The 18,016-nt window shown below is 32.5% G+C and overlaps 2 protein-coding genes across 2 annotated transcripts; one reads left to right on the top strand and one right to left on the bottom strand.

Annotated features, from left to right (window-relative positions):
* The first annotated feature begins 4,291 nt into the window (after positions 1-4,291).
* On the top strand, positions 4,292-8,550 carry LOC136224807 (WD repeat-containing protein 55). Its single transcript, XM_066013228.1, has 15 exons — positions 4,292-4,482; positions 4,594-4,626; positions 4,723-4,787; positions 4,887-4,974; positions 5,072-5,144; positions 5,255-5,361; positions 5,590-5,632; positions 5,723-5,779; positions 6,126-6,202; positions 6,333-6,381; positions 6,473-6,519; positions 6,601-6,674; positions 6,960-7,015; positions 7,139-7,259; positions 8,153-8,550. Exons 1-15 carry the CDS (start codon positions 4,388-4,390, stop codon positions 8,212-8,214), a joined length of 1,047 nt encoding a protein of 348 aa, XP_065869300.1. The 5' UTR covers positions 4,292-4,387; the 3' UTR covers positions 8,215-8,550.
* A 2,011-nt stretch (positions 8,551-10,561) lies between these two features.
* On the bottom strand, positions 10,562-15,906 carry LOC136222190 (extensin-2-like). Its single transcript, XM_066009722.1, has 3 exons — positions 14,043-15,906; positions 11,085-12,997; positions 10,562-10,995 (listed from the first exon to the last, which is right to left on the bottom strand). Exons 1-2 carry the CDS (start codon positions 15,811-15,813, stop codon positions 11,121-11,123), a joined length of 3,648 nt encoding a protein of 1,215 aa, XP_065865794.1. The 5' UTR covers positions 15,814-15,906; the 3' UTR covers positions 10,562-10,995; positions 11,085-11,120.
* Positions 15,907-18,016: the final 2,110 nt, after the last annotated feature.

Here is an 18,016-nt window from a genome sequence, read left to right as displayed (position 1 = left end):
TTGGGTGAGAAAGGTCTGAATTGCCCACAAGAGACGATGTCGTTTTGATGCGAGTGTGCTAATTACACAAATGTCTGAATCACTTCTTCTTGGACCGGGAAATTGAAGGATAGAATCATAACAGATTGAAAGATAAAAAAAGTACAGATAAAAGTACAGGAGGAATAAGGGGTGAAATTGGAAAATTTTGGCAAAAAATTTCAATTGCACTGTACAATCTCTTCACTTTTATAATATACAATATATATATAAATATAAAAAGAAAAATATGAGAGCATGTAAAAGGGTTACTGAAGAAAGGAAATGAAACTTTTAAAAGCAAAAAAAAGGCGTCGTTTTCTCCTAGCAAAATGAATTGAGCGAATTAAGGATAAAATTGGAAAGTGATTGGAATGGTAAGATAGAAACAAATTGAATTTTTTTGAAAATGACACTGTTCACCATACTTCACTTTTATAAGTATATATAATGATTGCGTTAGAGCAGTTTTTTTTACTAAAAATTTGTTATAATTATCTAAAATAAATTAAGTATTAATTTTCCTTAATATGAAGGGTGTGTGGTTTCTTTGGCAAACTGAGGGTTTTTTTTTTTTTTTATATAGTGTTGGTTATGGAATTTTGTGACACATTTATAACAAAGAAAATTACAAAGAAGATTGTGTTTCCATTTTATTTTATAATTAACCATCTTTTTTTTTAACCATAATTAACCATCTTTTATTTATGCTTTTTTTTTATCATATGTGATATTTTTAATTTAAAATATCAAAAATTCATATTTTTAATTATTATTTTATCAAATAGTTATTTCAACTTTTTTATAGAGACTAGTCGAAAACCCGTGCGATGCACGGGGTATGAAACTTTTATATAATTTAGATAAATAAATAAATTGACATATTTACTTTTAAATAATTTTATATCATGTTATGAAAAAATTTTATATTATCTATATTTGAAATTAATATATATTTTTTAATGATAATTCAAATTAAATTAATTGACTACTTTTTTTTATAGAATTTTAACTAAAGATGAATGATTTATTTATTTTTACAAAATTCAATGATTTGTACGTTTTAGGAATTTTAATACATTTTCATATTCCAAATATTCTGTGAAACAATAATAATAAAATAGCAGATTAATTAAGAAATAGATTAGAATATAATAAAAAAACCAAAAATTGAATTAAACTATAATTAAAATTAAATATTATATTTACGATACAAAAGAATTACAATATAGGTCAAACAAAAATTGAATTAAACTACAATTAAAATTAAATATTATATCTACGATACAAAAAAATTACAATCTATGTTAAAATGGAAGCAACATCAATATATTATTCTATAAACTATTACAATCGATACTTTTCTAATGTTGCATATGAAGAAACTTTATTAATTCAATATGTTATATATAAAAAAATAAAATTTGTACGAATTAGTCACAAATTCATCTTGGTGATAATTATTTTGGTTGATGGAATTTCATGATCACCAAGTATTCGAATTCAATTATTCATTCTGCTACAATAACCCAATATATCTAATTGAATTAGTTTAAGATGATGATTTCTCATATTTTCATCTCGTAATATCTCATCAAGACATTCGATCAATTTGTTCTTCATTCTTTCACTATATAGAATATCAGCCATACTCGCAGATATCACTTATTTGACTTCATTAATATTTTCTAATAATTATATATTCTTGAATTTTGTAAGTAAGAAAAACAAACAAAAGAATTGAAAAAAAATGAAGGAACGAAAAAGATAATTAGGAGAGAACCATCTTCTTCTCGGGTTTTTTTTTTGAAAATAAGAGAGAATGTCGAGACATAAGCGTATAAAGAGGAGAGTGAAAATATTTTTTATCCATTAATTAAACATTTTATTTTTTCTTAATGAAGTTTTAAGTCCATAAATTAATTTTAGTTAAATAGAATTAAATCGCAATTGTAACCACTCAGTACAAAAAAAAAAGTTTTATAATTAATATGTAAAATTAATTATATTAATTAGAATCATTATGCTCAACATTTGAGAATTTGAAGAGATTCAAATAATAATATTTTCTTAATTCATATTTTTCAATAATTTGTCCTATGATCATATTTCATTTTTATTTGTTTTTTTTTTTTGAAAAGTTTTCATTTTCATCTGTTAAAAACTCTTAAAATACTAACAATTTTGTACGAACCATAATATAATAGTTAAAAATTATATAAGCCAATGTTGTAAAAGCAATTATCTCAATATCCATGATTAATGTACATTTTTAGGATTTTGAGCATCAAAATTTATTTTTATTTACCTTGATTTTGAATTCATATCTAGCATAATCCACATTTTTCAAGAATAAACATCTTATCAAGCGTATTAGATGCTTACAATCTCCTTGTTTAGAAAATTGGAAAAAAATAACTTCTTGATAATAATAATAATAATAATAATATAACATAATTTATATTGAAATAAACTTCATTGTAAGTATAATATTCCAATATCTCTTTAATATTTTATTTAATATGTCTCAAACTTCAATGAACAACTATCGTGTGAAACTTTATATCTATTTGTACCAAAATGCATAAAAATAAAAAATACAATCCATATCAATTAGCTAAACTCAAACTAAAAAAATGAGTGGATTTCAACATGTTTCGAATTAGAAAAATTAATCTAACTTCAATTAAAACTAAAAATTGAGTTCATAAAAAGCCGAAAATCTAAATTTTAGTTAGAGTTAACAATCAAAACGATAACACCTAGGAACATATACTAAAAAAGAATGCAAATATACAAAATCTTTATTTTAGTCATTTTGAAAAATAAATAAATAAAAAAGAAAACATGGATAAGGTAGCGAGAGGTATGCAATCTGGATAACGACAGAAATGGAATTTCATCTCTGAAAGATGAAACTATAACAACAATTGTTTAATAAAAATAAAACAACAGCACAATTGAGAAAGCCAAAAATTGAGTTCATATAAAGCCGAAAATCTAAATTTTAGTTAAGAGTTAGCAATCGAAACGATAACACCTAGCAACATATACTAAAAAAGAATACAAATTTACAAAATCTTTATTTTAGTCATTTTGAAAAAAAAAGACAAATAAAAAAGAAAACATGGATAAGGTAGCGAGAGGTATGGAACCTGGGTAACGACAGAAATGGAATTTCATCTCTGAAAAATGAAACTATAACAACTATTGTTTAGTAAAAAGAAAACAACAACACAATTGAGAACAAAAATAACTACAACATATGAAAAAAATCGAATAATTACCTTGAGAAACATAATAATTTCTTGTAATTTTTGACACTTTTGTGTTTTCCGGTTTTAGTTGTTCATACATCTTCTATTTTTGTCGGATTTCTTCAATTGAAGTTATCAGTTTAGAAAAAAAGACAAATAAAAAAGAAAACATGGATAAGATAGCGAGAGGTATAGAACCTGGGTAACAACAGAAATGAATCTGAAAGATGAAACTATAACAACTATTGTTTAATAAAAATAAAACAACAATATAATTGAGAACGAAATAACTATAACATATAAAAAAATCGAATATTTACCTTCAGAAATATAATACTATCTATCGTGATCAATGAATATAATGGTGGAATACTATCTATCATGCTTTATATAAAAGTTTATTTGTGACTTTTGGATTTTCTTTGCTTTGTGTTTTTTCATCTTTCTGTAACTACTGCTTTCTTTTATTATTTTAATTAATAGGCTAGTAATTATTTAATATATTATAAATATAAATTTGTTATTTTTAATTAATTAAATATTTTTAATCTGATTTTTTACTACGTTGACAACTCATCAAAAAGACCTCTAAAACATTTCTTCTCATTTCTCTCTGCTTCCGTAATTATATATAGTATAGATAGATGTGTGTAGTCATATAAAAAAACTGTTTATTTGATATTATTAGAATTTTTTTTCACTAGCATAATAGACTTGTAAATATTAAATCTATTTATGATTATTCTATAACTGTCCTTTTATAATAAATTAGTTGAAATCCCATACAATACACTAGTTATGAAATTATGTTATGGGCTCTCGAAGAGAGTAACTTTAATGAGTTATTGATATTTTAAATTAAAAATATTATGTGATGATAAAGGACAAAATAAAATAGTAAACGTGATTTTCTACATAATTTCCTATATTAAAAGGGTCATGTAACGAAGCCCATAATGAGTGAAAGCCCAAACGAATTAGGCAGCCCTAAACCCTCATATTCGTATTGCATTTCATAATTAGGGTTTTGGGAGGGTTTTGTTTGAAGGATTTTGCATTGCACATATAGTTCAATCAACAATTCTATCAATTCATATCTGCAATTTTGCATTATGGAGATAGATTTAGGAAAACATGCGTTTGGCTTGGATTTCCATCCCCATGATCAGATGGTGGCTGCCGCTCTCATCACCGGCGACCTTCAGCTGTAAGTGTGCCTTTTTTTTTTTTTCTTTCTTTCAGTATTTTCCCTATTTTTTCTTTAACTTATGTGAAAATGAAAGAAGAATCAGATTTTGTTTTCTTCTCCTTCTTTCAGCTATCGTTATGGTGCTTCTGCTTCACCACAAAGGTAGGCATTTAATTCAGCTAAATCATATGTTTTTTCTTTCCGTTGTTTTCCTGTTTTTCTAATTTAATTATGCGTAATTGGAATTCTTTTTGGCAGGTTGTTCGAAGTTAAAGCACATTCCGATTCATGTAGAGCTGTTCGTTTCATCAATGGTGGACAGGGTAATTCTCTTTATTGAATTTTTTTCAATTTGTTCTATGGTGTAAAAGTTCAAACTACTGTTTGTTTCGCCTTTTCTAAGCTTGTGCATTTTGGTTCAGCAATGTTGACTGCTTCTAGTGATCGCTCAATTCTAGCAGTAGACGTAGAAACTGGATCCCCAATTGCTCGAGTTGAAAATGCTCATGAGTATGTCCTTGTTTATCACATCTTACAGCTTATTCTCTCAAATCTTAATCTTACTTTTTTGCTCTGTTTATGTATGTTAATGTATTATACAATGCAGGGATGCCATTTATAGTATGGTCAATATCAAGGAGTCCACCATTGCAACTGGTGACGATCAAGGATGTATTAAGGTCACTACTTTTTATTTTTTCTCATATTCTTCTGAATTTGAAAATTTAAGCTTTTGCAACCAGGGAGCCTTCTCAATTCCCTGATACTATTTTCCCTCCTTATTTGTTAGGTGTGGGATACAAGGCAACGATCTTGTTGCAATTCATTTAAACCCCATGATGAATTCGTTTCGGATATGACTGTGGCACCTGATTCTATGAAGCTCCTGGCAACAAGGTATCTTATGCTGCAATAAGTTTGTATCTTCTTTGGTTGTACGAATTCTTTGAGGGGTTACTACCGAAATAAGACCACAGACTGTTTTGATAATCCTCATGTGGTGTAGTCATGGGTTTTTAGAAGCATCTAATCAGAACTTGCAATTTTCTCTTATACAATTCTTTTGTTTTCTCCGTCTTGCAATTTGAAGTGGAATGCTTAAGTTGTTTTTTCTTTCATTTTTAGTGGAGATGGGACTCTTTCAGTTTGCAATCTTAGAAGTAATAAAGTAAGGTGCTTTTTGTTATCAAATAGTATATAGTAGCGCAAGAGTGATGGAGAACTGCAATGTAATTAATTTGCTCAATTCTTATGACAGATCCAGACTCAGTCTGAATTTTCTGAAGAAGAGTTATCCTCAGTAGTTATTATGAAGGTATTGTTGCTCTCGGACCACATTTGGAAATTCTTGCAACTTTTTTTAATCTAATGTACAAAACTTATGAAAGGCGAGTGAGAATAGAAACAGTGTACTAAAAGATTAATACGTACTCATTCTAAAATAGTAATTTTCTTTTTGATGTGAGAAATGATGCTTAAGTTTAATGCTTTTTATGTTTCTTGTGCTACTTGTTTTACCCTTCGACAGCTTATTTCTGTTTCAGTATAGTGAGGGGCTTTAGTTGATGAAATTCATTTTTAAAGTTTTAAACAGTCAACTAATATTTTTCTCTAATGTAGTTGTGGCACTTGTATTCTAACCTGTTAAATTTTGTGTCCAGAATGGTAGGAAGGTCATTTGCGGATCACAGAATGGAATATTGTTATTGTATTCATGGGGATTTTTCAAGGATTGCAGGTATATTATTTTCTCTATAGTTTATTCTTCCTCAAATATATATGTCCATCGGTGAATGTGCATGCTGATATTATTATTATTATTTCTTTTTGCTTTTTGAAAATGTCCTGAATATTCTTTTCATTTCCAGTGATCGGTTTGTTGGTCTATCTCCTAACCCTGTTAATGCTTTGTTGAAGGTAATTAGGTAAAATTTGTATGGATTTTAGCTTTCTTAATTTAAATTGTCAGGATTTCTTTAATGGAAATATGTAAATTTTTTTGTTTTAGCTTGATGAAGAACGAATAATAACTGCATCTGAGAATGGTCTCATCAGGTGAGAGTCTACAGAATATATGGGCATTTTCTTCATTCAATTTAGGTCACTTTTTGTTGATTTTTTTTGAATATGTTTCAGTCTGGTAGGCATATTACCGAACAGAATCATTCAACCGCTTGCAGAACATTCAGAGTATCCTGTTGAGGGCCTTGGTACTTCTTTCCTTTCAAGAAATTTTTATTTCATCTGTATTTGCCTGCAATATAATTAATGAATTTGAATTAGATCCTGATTTTTGAGATATACTGAATTTATACTCTCACTCTGTTTAGTAATGTGTGTGATGATCTGATGTGTATTGATGTATGATCAGCTGCCCAAGCTATTTTCACGTTGAACCACTGTTCTTAAGTTTTTTATCATGTAACTTTTTTCTTCTTAAGCTGAATGCATACTTTTAAATAAGCCTGTTTGAGATGTTCTTTTTCCTTCTGTAGCTTTTTCGCACGACAGGAAGTTCCTTGGAAGTATATCGCATGACCAAATGCTGAAGGTACGTGAGAACCTCTCTCTCCCCTCCCCTTGTGATAAGGAATAACAATGCTTCTACAAACATCTCTTCAAGTTGCCTTTTCCCTTGAGTATCCTAATCAGACCTTATGTTTTATTCATTCAGCTTTGGGATTTAGATGAGTTATTGCAAGATCCCGAAAATACTGAAAATGATCAGAATGTTGAATCTGAGAATGATAGCGATGAGATGGATGTTGATGCTAATCCGCCAAAGTCTAAAAAAGGCGAGTTTATTTACCCTTATATTTCCACAAAAAACTTCCTTAAATAATGTCTTTGATCTTTATCTTAAATATTGCATACTGATGTAGTCAGATTTTACTTGCTTCAAACATAAAATTAGAACTATAATCCATTTGATTGGACAATTGTTATATATAAATTTAATTGGTAAGGATTAGTTGAACCATATAACCTCCTGAAAAATATCTTTTGAGTGCTTTAAAGCAAAGATGAATGGTAGAAACTACGATAATTAGTTAAGGGCGATTGTATTCTATTCCTTGGTCGATTAATTGCTTAAATGTAAGAACCTTACTTTCCTAGTAAATTATCTGCTTGAATTAGGACAAATATATCTCTTCAACTATCGATTTAATATTCGAATTAGCAATAGGAGTGGCATCTAACTCCGAGAAGTGAATTCTATTCTGCCGTTTTGTTGGAGAAAGCATCTTAGCTAAGGCCATAGAAATTAGGATCTATTGAGTAGGTTGAAATTGCTTCTTCCCTTGTTTGAGAGGTTGATTATCTTATGATCATAAATCATTAAGGGTGGCAATTTCTGACACGATAACTAGATTTACAGAGATTAATTACCCTACTGACACGACGCAATTATAATTTTTCTTGCATTTATATCATATGTAATCATACAGAACATATAGATAACATACAACGAGCTTGACATGATAACCCGAAATTGCCACCCTTATTAAATGCAACTGTTAGTTTTTGTGTCTGGCTGTTGCAGATTTCACCCCTAGGTCCTCTTTAACGAATCTGTCATGTTTAGCTATAATGCATGCCACATGGTTCTCTAACAAATATTATTTGCCTATTGAAATAGTTCGGTTTTCTGCTTCATTGAGTTTCAATTTTACTAAATGATGCACAGGGAGCAAGAAAAAAAATGGACCAAGTAATAGCAGTGCAAGCAACTTTTTCGCGGACTTGTAGAGGAATTATGTAATTATTCCTTCGCAGTTTTACATTGCTTGTCGATATCATCTGCCAGTTGATAATGGTAGGTGCTATACAGAGACCTGGGAAATTGAACATTGTTTTGGCTGCGAGGAGACGTGGAAGGCTACTTTTATGGTATGGCAGCGTGGTTTGCTTGTTAGATTGAGGTTTGTTATATGCTTACTTATTGTTTCCTCCAAGAGGATTAGATTATATACAACTTCTGTTTATACATCACATAAACTTTTTTAGGACATGTCTTTGCAAAGAAGTTTTCTTGGGAATGTTAGTTAAGGTTTTAATGGAAAATTTCTACTCCCTCTTTTTGCATGCATTCGGTAACCGCTGCATATGCATTTGTCAAACCTATGTTGCACGAAAGCTTTGATTTTAATGCATCTCACTTTTGGAAACTGGATTCGGCTCAATTTTCTGTAATTTAAAAGAATTGGAAGCTCAATTTTCAGTATATGTTTTCCCCACATTTCCATTTTCTATATTTTTTACAAACATTGTTTCGTGGAGAAATTAGTAGTATTACTATTTCATATGTTATGTATAACACCTTTTATACAAATAATAGTTAGTTTCCAAGAAAATGATCACAGAGATAAATTATATTGACAATCACATATGTTCGGATGATGTTTGAATAAGATTATAAAAGTTCATTTTATCTTTAATAAAATAACGCATTTTTTATGTTCTTGGTATCGTATTAGCCAAGTTATATTGAACATTTTTTTTGGCAACACATCCATCGGAATTGCTGATTGGTCGCTTATTCAATTCATCCATTTCAGGCAAACATTCCATTTAGCCTTAAAAGCTAATATCAAGTATTAAAATTATATGTTCTATTAGAGAGGGAAGAGAGGGATGAAACAAATTGTATAGTGAATATGTGATGGTTATGTGGGATGAGTGACTTGAGTATGCTCTCCGCCCCGCGCTAGCAATTTTAGTGAGAACGTGATCTGAAAATGTACAGTGTAACTTTATCCGTACAATATTAAATATGTTATTTTTATTAAGATAAAATAAAGGGTAAAGTATAAAACCTGTGGTTTGATCTTTTTGTAAACACATTTTGTATTTTAAAAGGGATATTAAATCAATTAAAAAAACTAGCTTTACAAATTAACTCATTAGAAGTTTTTTTTTTGATATAAAAATTGATTCAGACGAACTGTAAAAACTACAAACTTATGTTTGTAAGTTTTTAAATCATGGAAATGGGTATGGAAATGAGTTTGCAAATTGGTAAACTACAAATATTTTTTTGACTGACAAATTAAACTGTAACAATCACAATAATATTTATAAGTTTAAGTCACATAAACTAAATGTTTTTTTATACATACTTTGCTCCAACTTTTTTTGTGACATTATTGAAATATTATCCAAACATATCTAACCCTCGATGTGATCTACTCCCACAAGCAATGATGGTGAAAATCAATTAAAAAGGACAAGAAAATATCCTTAAAAAGTTAGAAAAAAAAAGGGAAGAACTTATAATTTGTTTTTAAAAAAGAATAAAAATATGAAAACGGGACCATTACATAGCACTTTCTTCTTTTGACTTGGCTGCTATAATATAATAAAAAAAAGGGTAATAATTTGGTAGAATTAGTTGATGATAATGATAGTGACTTTCCAGCTGTGACTTCACCTGCTTCTTAGAATTGGAACCATATGATATCACCATATTTCACTATATTTCTCCATTTCTTTACTATTCATGCATTCATCTTTTTCCAATTTTTTGACTCTTCCTTTAAATTCTTACTGTAATTAATTAATTACATCTTTGATTTCTTCATGCTTATCTGTTTTAATTGGACTATACTTCACTTTAAATAGATAAATAATTGACAACAATTATTCTAACTAAGAAGAAAATTATCAGTCACTGTCAATATCAACAGAGAATCCCGTAACATCATCTGTTAGTAAATTTTGGATCTGTATCTAATTGTCAAGATTTGAAATTTGGAACAAATCATGTAAGAAACTCTAATACCATCTCAAAAAACCATTTGACTCGGAAACTTGTTCGTAAAGCTAAAAAAATAATTTTTATTATGATTTATGACATTATTAATATGGCTTTTCATAATAATAATAAAAAAGAAAGAAAATCTTAAGATGATCTCTGAATTAACTTAACAATAAGGACGCATTAAAATCTCATATAGGGAAAGTTTCGTCTTTTTTCTTGTTGGAAATATTCCTTTTTTAGAGAATGTGCATAAAGAATTTCAGAAATAAACAAAAAGCTGTCCTCCACTTACTTATAACCATTTTATCTAATAATAATAATAATAGAGAATAAAAATTGAGAGAAAAATGGCTTTTTTTCTTATTGCTAACCATCTCAGTGTACAAAGCACAAAGAAGTCAAAGAAAATGACAATTGCTCACAATTATAAATAATTACAGTAATAAATTAGATGAATTAATTCAAAAAAAAAAAAAAAAAAAAGCAAACTGAAAACTGCAGCCATGTCTTCTATATATCCAAGCCTGCTTCACTTTCTAATTTCCCTTAATTTTTTACCCATTTTCCACTTGAACATAATATGAAGAAGATGAAGTGCAAAATTGCAACTTCTCCAATGGACACAACCTGGTCTGAATTGATAAAATTATAGCTTGTTGATGCAAATTTCAGATCCTTATTATTCAATTTGAATGCACTTGGACTAGAAGCTTGAATTCCACTATTTTCACTCTTGGAGACTTCCTTTATTCCTTTGCTAAAACTACAATCTGTAATTAAGAGAATCACAAAATATCATGAGATCGATTATATACAACTAATATGGTGATATTTGAAGTGTTTGAGATCTTTTACTTACTTGATTCGTGATGAAATGTAACCGAGCCTTTTGAGCTTAGTAATGAGTTGGGGGTGGTGGAGAACCGTAAATGTAGGCGGGAGGAGGAGGTGATTTTACAGGTGGGGGAGGTGAGTGATAGTAGTATGGGGGAGGTGGTGATGGTGAAGGAGGAGGTGGGGAGCTGTAATGGTATGGTGGAGGTGGAGATTTGACTGGTGGAGGAGGTGATTGGTAGTGGTATGGTGGTGGAGGAGATTTCACTGGTGGTGGAGGTGACTGGTAGTGGTATGGTGGTGGAGGAGATTTCACTGGTGGGGGAGGTGATTGGTAGTGATATGGTGGAGGAGGGGATTTCACTGGTGGTGGAGGTGATTGGTAATGGTATGGTGGAGGAGGAGATTTTACAGGTGGAGGAGGTGACTGGTAGTGGTATGGTGGTGGAGGAGATTTCACTGGTGGTGGAGGTGATTGGTAGTGGTATGGTGGTGGAGGAGATTTTACAGGTGGAGGAGGTGAGTGGTAATAATATGGGGGAGGAGGAGATGGTGAAGGGGGAGGTGGGGAATTGTAGTGGTATGGTGGTGGAGGTGATTTCACTGGTGGGGGAGGTGAGTGATAATAGTAAGGTGGAGGAGGTGATGGTGAAGGTGGAGGAGGAGACTTGTAGTAGTATGGAGGAGGAGGTGATTTCACTGGTGGGGGAGGTGATTGGTAGTAGTATGGAGGAGGGGGTGATTTCACTGGTGGAGGAGGTGATTGATAGTGGTATGGTGGAGGAGGTGATTTCACTGGTGGAGGAGGTGATTGGTAGTGGTATGGTGGAGGAGGTGATTTCACTGGTGGTGGAGGTGAGTGATAGTAGTAAGGAGGAGGAGGCGATGGCGATGGAGGAGGTGGTGACTTGTAGTAATATGGAGGAGGTGGTGATTTTACTGGTGGTGGAGGTGAGTGATAGTAGTAAGGGGGAGGAGGTGACGGCAATGGAGGAGGTGGAGACTTGTAGTAGTATGGAGGAGGAGGGGATGGTGATGGTGGTGGTGGAGACTTGTAATAGTATGGAGTCGGTGCTGGTGATTTCACTGGTGGTGGAGGAGATTTGTAATAGTAAGGAGGTGGAGGAGAGGGCGATGGTGGTGGTGGAGACTTGTAATAGTATGGAGTCGGTGCTGGTGATTTCACTGGTGGTGGAGGAGATTTGTAGTAGTAAGGAGGTGGAGGAGAGGGAGATGGTGGTGGTGGAGACTTGTAATAGTAAGGTGGTGGTGGTGACGGTGAAGGTGGCGGTGGAGACTTATAATAGTACGGAGTCGGTGCTGGTGACTTTACTGGTGGTGGAGGAGATTTGTAGTAATAAGGAGGTGGAGGAGAGGGAGATGGAGGTGGTGGAGACTTGTAGTAGTACGGAGTCGGTGCTGGTGACTTCACTGGTGGTGGAGGAGACTTATAGTAGTAAGGGGGTGGAGGAGAAGGAGATGGAGGTGGTGGGGACTTGTAATAGTACGGAGTCGGTGCTGGTGACTTCACTGGTGGTGGAGGAGATTTGTAATAGTAAGTAGGTGGAGGAGAGTACGCTGGAGGAGGTGGTGACTTATAATAGTAAGGAGTAGGTGTCGGCTTTGGTTTAGGTTTCTCACACTCCTTATAACCGGTCTTAGAACCATAAGCAAACGACTTAGCTTGAAGTACAACTTCATACTTAGTCTTGGATTTAACATGAAGAACAAGACCCTTCTTGCCCGAGTGAAGATCAGTTGGGATACTGCATGATGAGTTTTTAGGTGCCATATGAAGCTTAGCCTTGCATGCTTTACCTCCATATTTACGATATTCAAACCCTTCAACGGTAATACTGTATTTACCGTTACTCTTAGTTTTACCGTAAGCCTTGATTTTCTTTTCACCTTCCTTACATGTCACTTCCACAACAGCACCTATCAATTACAACAAACTTTTGGATTAGTCTTTTTATTAAAAAAAAAAAAGTCTACTAAAATAATAATTTGGTATTTAAAAACTACAATAACTAATTTTGTCTTGCTGTCTGTGTTAACAAAATGAAAATATTTGTTATGTACACTAATAATGTATTTTTTAAATTATTTTTTATGAGAAACTTTTGAAATGTTTCCTGGACCACTAAGCCATGATGTTTATATATATATAAAACATAAAAATTATTTTTATGGCTTAACACATTCTTAGCCCATATACTTGTTAAAAAATCAATTGCTCCCTTATGTTTTTAAAATGTTCAATTTATTTCTGAAATTTGTTTAAAGTGATATATTAATCCCTTTAAAGCTATGTGACGGAGTAAGGAGATATTTTAAAAAATTTGAAATGTGTACACTTTAAACAAGTTCATGAATCAATAGATCACTTTAAGAAACTTTAAAAGCTAATAGATACCTTTCAAAAGGTGAATTATAATAGAACTTTTTCAAAATACATGAGTAATTAACGTTTTTAGACAACTATACGGACTAAAGATGTATTAAGCATATTTTTATATTAATTAATTCATAATTCAATGGTTTCCCAAATTACAGGACAATAAAATTTTGCAGATTATTTGACTACGTAGACATAATTAATTATATATTACATCATTAATATAATATAGTTTTCCCAAAAAAATAAAGTTAAAAATTAGAAAGAAATAATATAAACAACTTTAATATTTACTATTTTAATTAAGCACATGCATATAACAAAAAAGACATCCTAGCCGCCATGCATAAAAAAAAACACTGCATGGAATATCCAAAAAACATGCTTTATTTTATGAAAATATTATAATTTACTATATGTTTTGTATAATAGTCCAAATTCAACAAGAAAACATGTAGATGCTAAAATCAAGCTGTCAATCATTTTTTAATTCAATAAATTAAATATTAAATTTACCTAATGAAGGTCTTTTAAGAATAAATAATTATATATATGTAAATTTGTTAGAGTGAAAAGAAAAATTACCTTTAAGATGCTTCTTGCTGTGTGACTTCTCGGGATATTTCATATCATAGCATTTATAGCAGTAAACTTTTCCTACCACCTTCACTACAAAATCATGGTGATGGGGATAAGGTGGTGGTGGGGAAGTGTAGTGTGGAGGAGGATAAGCCTTAGGTGGTGGAGGAGATTTGTAATAGTAGGGAGCTGGAGGGGATTTTGCGGGTGGTGGTGGTGATTTGTAGTAGTATGGCGGGGGAGGAGATGGCGAAGGAGGAGGAGGAGACTTATAGTAGTAAGGAGGAGGAGGAGACGGTGATGGTGGTGGCGGAGATTTGTAGTAGTATGGAGGTGGTGGTGAGTGAACTGGTGGTGGTGGAGACTTGTAGTAGTATGGAGCTGGTGTTGGTGATTTTTCGGGTGGTGGTGGAGATTTGTAGTAGTATGGTGGTGGTGGTGAATGAACTGGTGGTGGTGGAGACTTGTAATAGTATGGAGCCGGTGTTGGTGATTTTTTAGGTGGTGGTGGAGATTTGTAGTAGTATGGTGGTGGAGGAGAATGCTCTGGTGGCGGTGGTGACTTGTAATAATATGGTGGTGGTGGAGACTTTTTGGGTGGTGGTGGTGATTTATAATAGTAGGGTGGTGGAGGAAAATGCACTGGTGGTGGTGGTGACTTATAGTAGTATGGTGGTGGAGGAGAATGCTTTGGTGGTGGTGGTGACTTATAGTAGTACGGTGGAGGAGGAGACTTCTCGGGTGGTGGTGGTGACTTGTAATAGTAAGGTGGTGGAGGAGAATGCACTGGTGGTGGTGGTGACTTATAGTAGTAGGGTGGTGGAGGAGAATGCTTTGGTGGTGGTGGTGACTTATAGTAGTAGGGTGGAGGAGGAGATTTCTCGGGGGGTGGTGGTGACTTATAATAGTAGGGTGGTGGAGGAGAATGCACTGGTGGTGGTGGTGATTTATAGTAGTATGGTGGTGGAGGAGAATGCTTTGGTGGTGGTGGTGATTTGTAATAGTATGGTGGAGGAGGAGACTTCTCCGGTGGTGGTGGTGACTTGTAATAGTATGGTGGAGGAGGAGAATGTTCTGGTGGTGGTGGTGACTTATAGTAGTAAGGGGGAGGAGGAGAGTTTTCAGGTGGTGGAGGTGACTTGTAATGGTAAGGTGGAGGAGGAGAATGCTCCGGCGGTGGAGGAGACTTGTAATGGTAAGGAGGAGGTGGTGATGGAGAAGGAGGTGGAGGAGATTTATACTCATATGGTGGTGGTGGTGATGGAGAAGGAGGTGGAGGAGATTTGTATTCATATGGTGGTGGTGGTGACGGGGAAGGTGGCGGCGGTGACTTGTACTCATACGGTGGTGGAGGTGACGGGGAAGGTGGTGGAGGTGATTTGTACTCGTACGGTGGTGGTGGTGACGAGGAAGGTGGTGGCGGTGACTTGTACTCGTACGGTGGTGGAGGTGACGGGGAAGGTGGCGGCGGTGACTTATACTCATACGGTGGTGGAGGTGACGGGGAAGGCGGTGGTGGTGACTTATACTCATAATGAGGTGGTGGTGGAGACGGAGACGGTGGAGGAGGTGATTTATACACGTAAGGAGGTGGAGGAGAAGCAGAAGGAGGAGGCGGAGATTTATACAAATAAGGTGGAGGAGGTGGAGAAGAATAAGGATAAGCATCACCCGAAACTAAACTCACACTGCTCGAAACAAAAACCACAGCCAATGCTACGGCTAATTGTGGCCAACGACGAGCCCAATTGGTTGGGCTGCCCCGGGAAGACGCCATTGTCGCCAGAAAGTTCAGCTCCTCCGCCCAATGTGTCTGCCGGACTTCACCACTTCTTAAATTAAGAGAAGTGGATTTGGTTTGTGATGTGTTGTAGTAATGCATGAAAACAAGTGTATATATAGTCCAATTAGTCGTTGAAATAGAGCTGTCTTTTAATGACTAAACAATTTTTTCTAAAATGGCTTTTTAATATTTATTTATTTTCCAATTATTTATTTTTCTTGGATGTATTATATAAATTAATTAATTATAAAACTAATCTCCAACTGCTCATTAGATATGTGATTAATTAACATATATACAAACAAACCCCATCATGATTTATTTATTAATTATTTTGAAATTTCTACTGAATTTTATTTATTAATTCCACTCCTCTACCTGTTCAATTTGTTTTTTTGCAGGCTTAGTACATACAATTTTAGATCCAATTGGAATACAATTATATCACTAAAAAATTAAACAGATGGATTATAATTTAGTGAAGTCATAATTATTAAGTATATGATTAGTAACTAATTAATTATTTGCTCATAATTAGATAACTAATTAATTTGATGAATTTTATCAATGTGCCATATGTTAAATTCCTACACTTATGCTGCCTATACACTCATCAAATGATAACTCATTAGTTCTATTCCTTTTTGAAGTTTTTTCTTTCATAATTATAATTTCTATTATATTTGTTAGGAAAGGTAAATAAAAAAAAGGATTTTTATAGTTTTATGCATTTACAATTTAAAAAATGTATTTTTTTTATTACAAAAGAAATCCGGTGTTTTAACCGTTAATAAACTAAGAAATTTAATTAACGGGATTAGTAGTCATTGATATGACATATATATTGATGATTTTGTTGACGTGGCGTGATTTTTTTATAAATATTAACGTGTCATGTTGATTTATTGACTTTATTTATGTATTGATCATTGAGTTTTGAAGACTTGTATTGTAAATTTTAGGGTTAAGGTGCAAAAATACCCCTAACGTTTTGGATCAGGAGCAATTTTACCCATAACGTCTAAAATGGTGCAATTTTGCCCCTAATGTTTGTAGCCAAGAGCAAATTTACCCCTGACGTTGGTAATTTGGATCAATTTCAGACACTATTATAAAAGACAAATATTTTTGCACCAATTACATATCAATTCATTCTAAAAAAAGGATTTCATATTTTTTGTAATTTAATAATAGAATTGGAGATTAATATTTATAAATTCAGTGAATTTTTTGATTTTTTTTTATCTAATTCGTACAAAAGACAGTATATTTTTTTTTTCACATCCCAACATATGTTTATGATTTGTTACTGATAAAATGACGCACATGTGAAGTGTAGATGATAAGATTCATGACCGAGAAGACAGTTTGATGAATAATTTCTGAAATGGATCCAATTTATCAACGTTAGGGGTAAAATTGCTCTTGGCTACAAACGTTAAGGGTAAAATTGCATAATTTTAGACGTTAGGGGTAAAATTGCTCCTCACCCAAAATGTTAAGGATATTTTTGCACCTTAACCCTAAATTTTATAACATGTTAATCTGCACATTAACAAAATCAAATGGTATTTCCAATTCCTTATATTTTACTAACATGGTAAAATTATGGATTTTGTTAACGACGAATACTATTATAACATATCGCTCTATGTCAATTAATTATTTTTAGAAAAAAAAGAAATGGAAAAATTTAGAACACGGGTTATAGACGAAAATATATAAAAAAATATTTTTTAATTCTCACATGTCATTGTATGGTTGCCACGTGAAAATACATGCCAAATATATTATCAGATGTTGTTGATATGGTAGTCACGTCAGCTTTTCAGAGACCTAAATGGTTGGATACTGTTATAGTGACGTTAATGATATAAATTTACTACTTTACTAACTTTATTGAGTAAAAAACTACTTTGATGATTATCATTGCACAAAACTCATACTTTAGTGACAATATAAACCCTTTTGCCGTAAAAAAAATGTTTGGCAAAGCAATTACTTTTAACAGAAAAATCAAATAGTATCCACAATTTATGAGGAACAATAAAAATCTAACACTCTATAATTTTGGATTAAGGTGCAAAAATACTCTTAACATTTTGGGTCAGGAGTAACTTTACCCCTAACATTAGAAGCCAAAAGCAATTTTACCCCTAATGTTGATAAATTAGGTCAATTTGAGAAATAATTCATC

Source organism: Euphorbia lathyris, chromosome 3 (assembly GCF_963576675.1).
Source record: "Euphorbia lathyris chromosome 3, ddEupLath1.1, whole genome shotgun sequence".
Classification (NCBI taxonomy): domain Eukaryota; kingdom Viridiplantae; phylum Streptophyta; class Magnoliopsida; order Malpighiales; family Euphorbiaceae; genus Euphorbia; species Euphorbia lathyris.
This window is presented reverse-complemented; position numbering and strand designations above follow the sequence as displayed.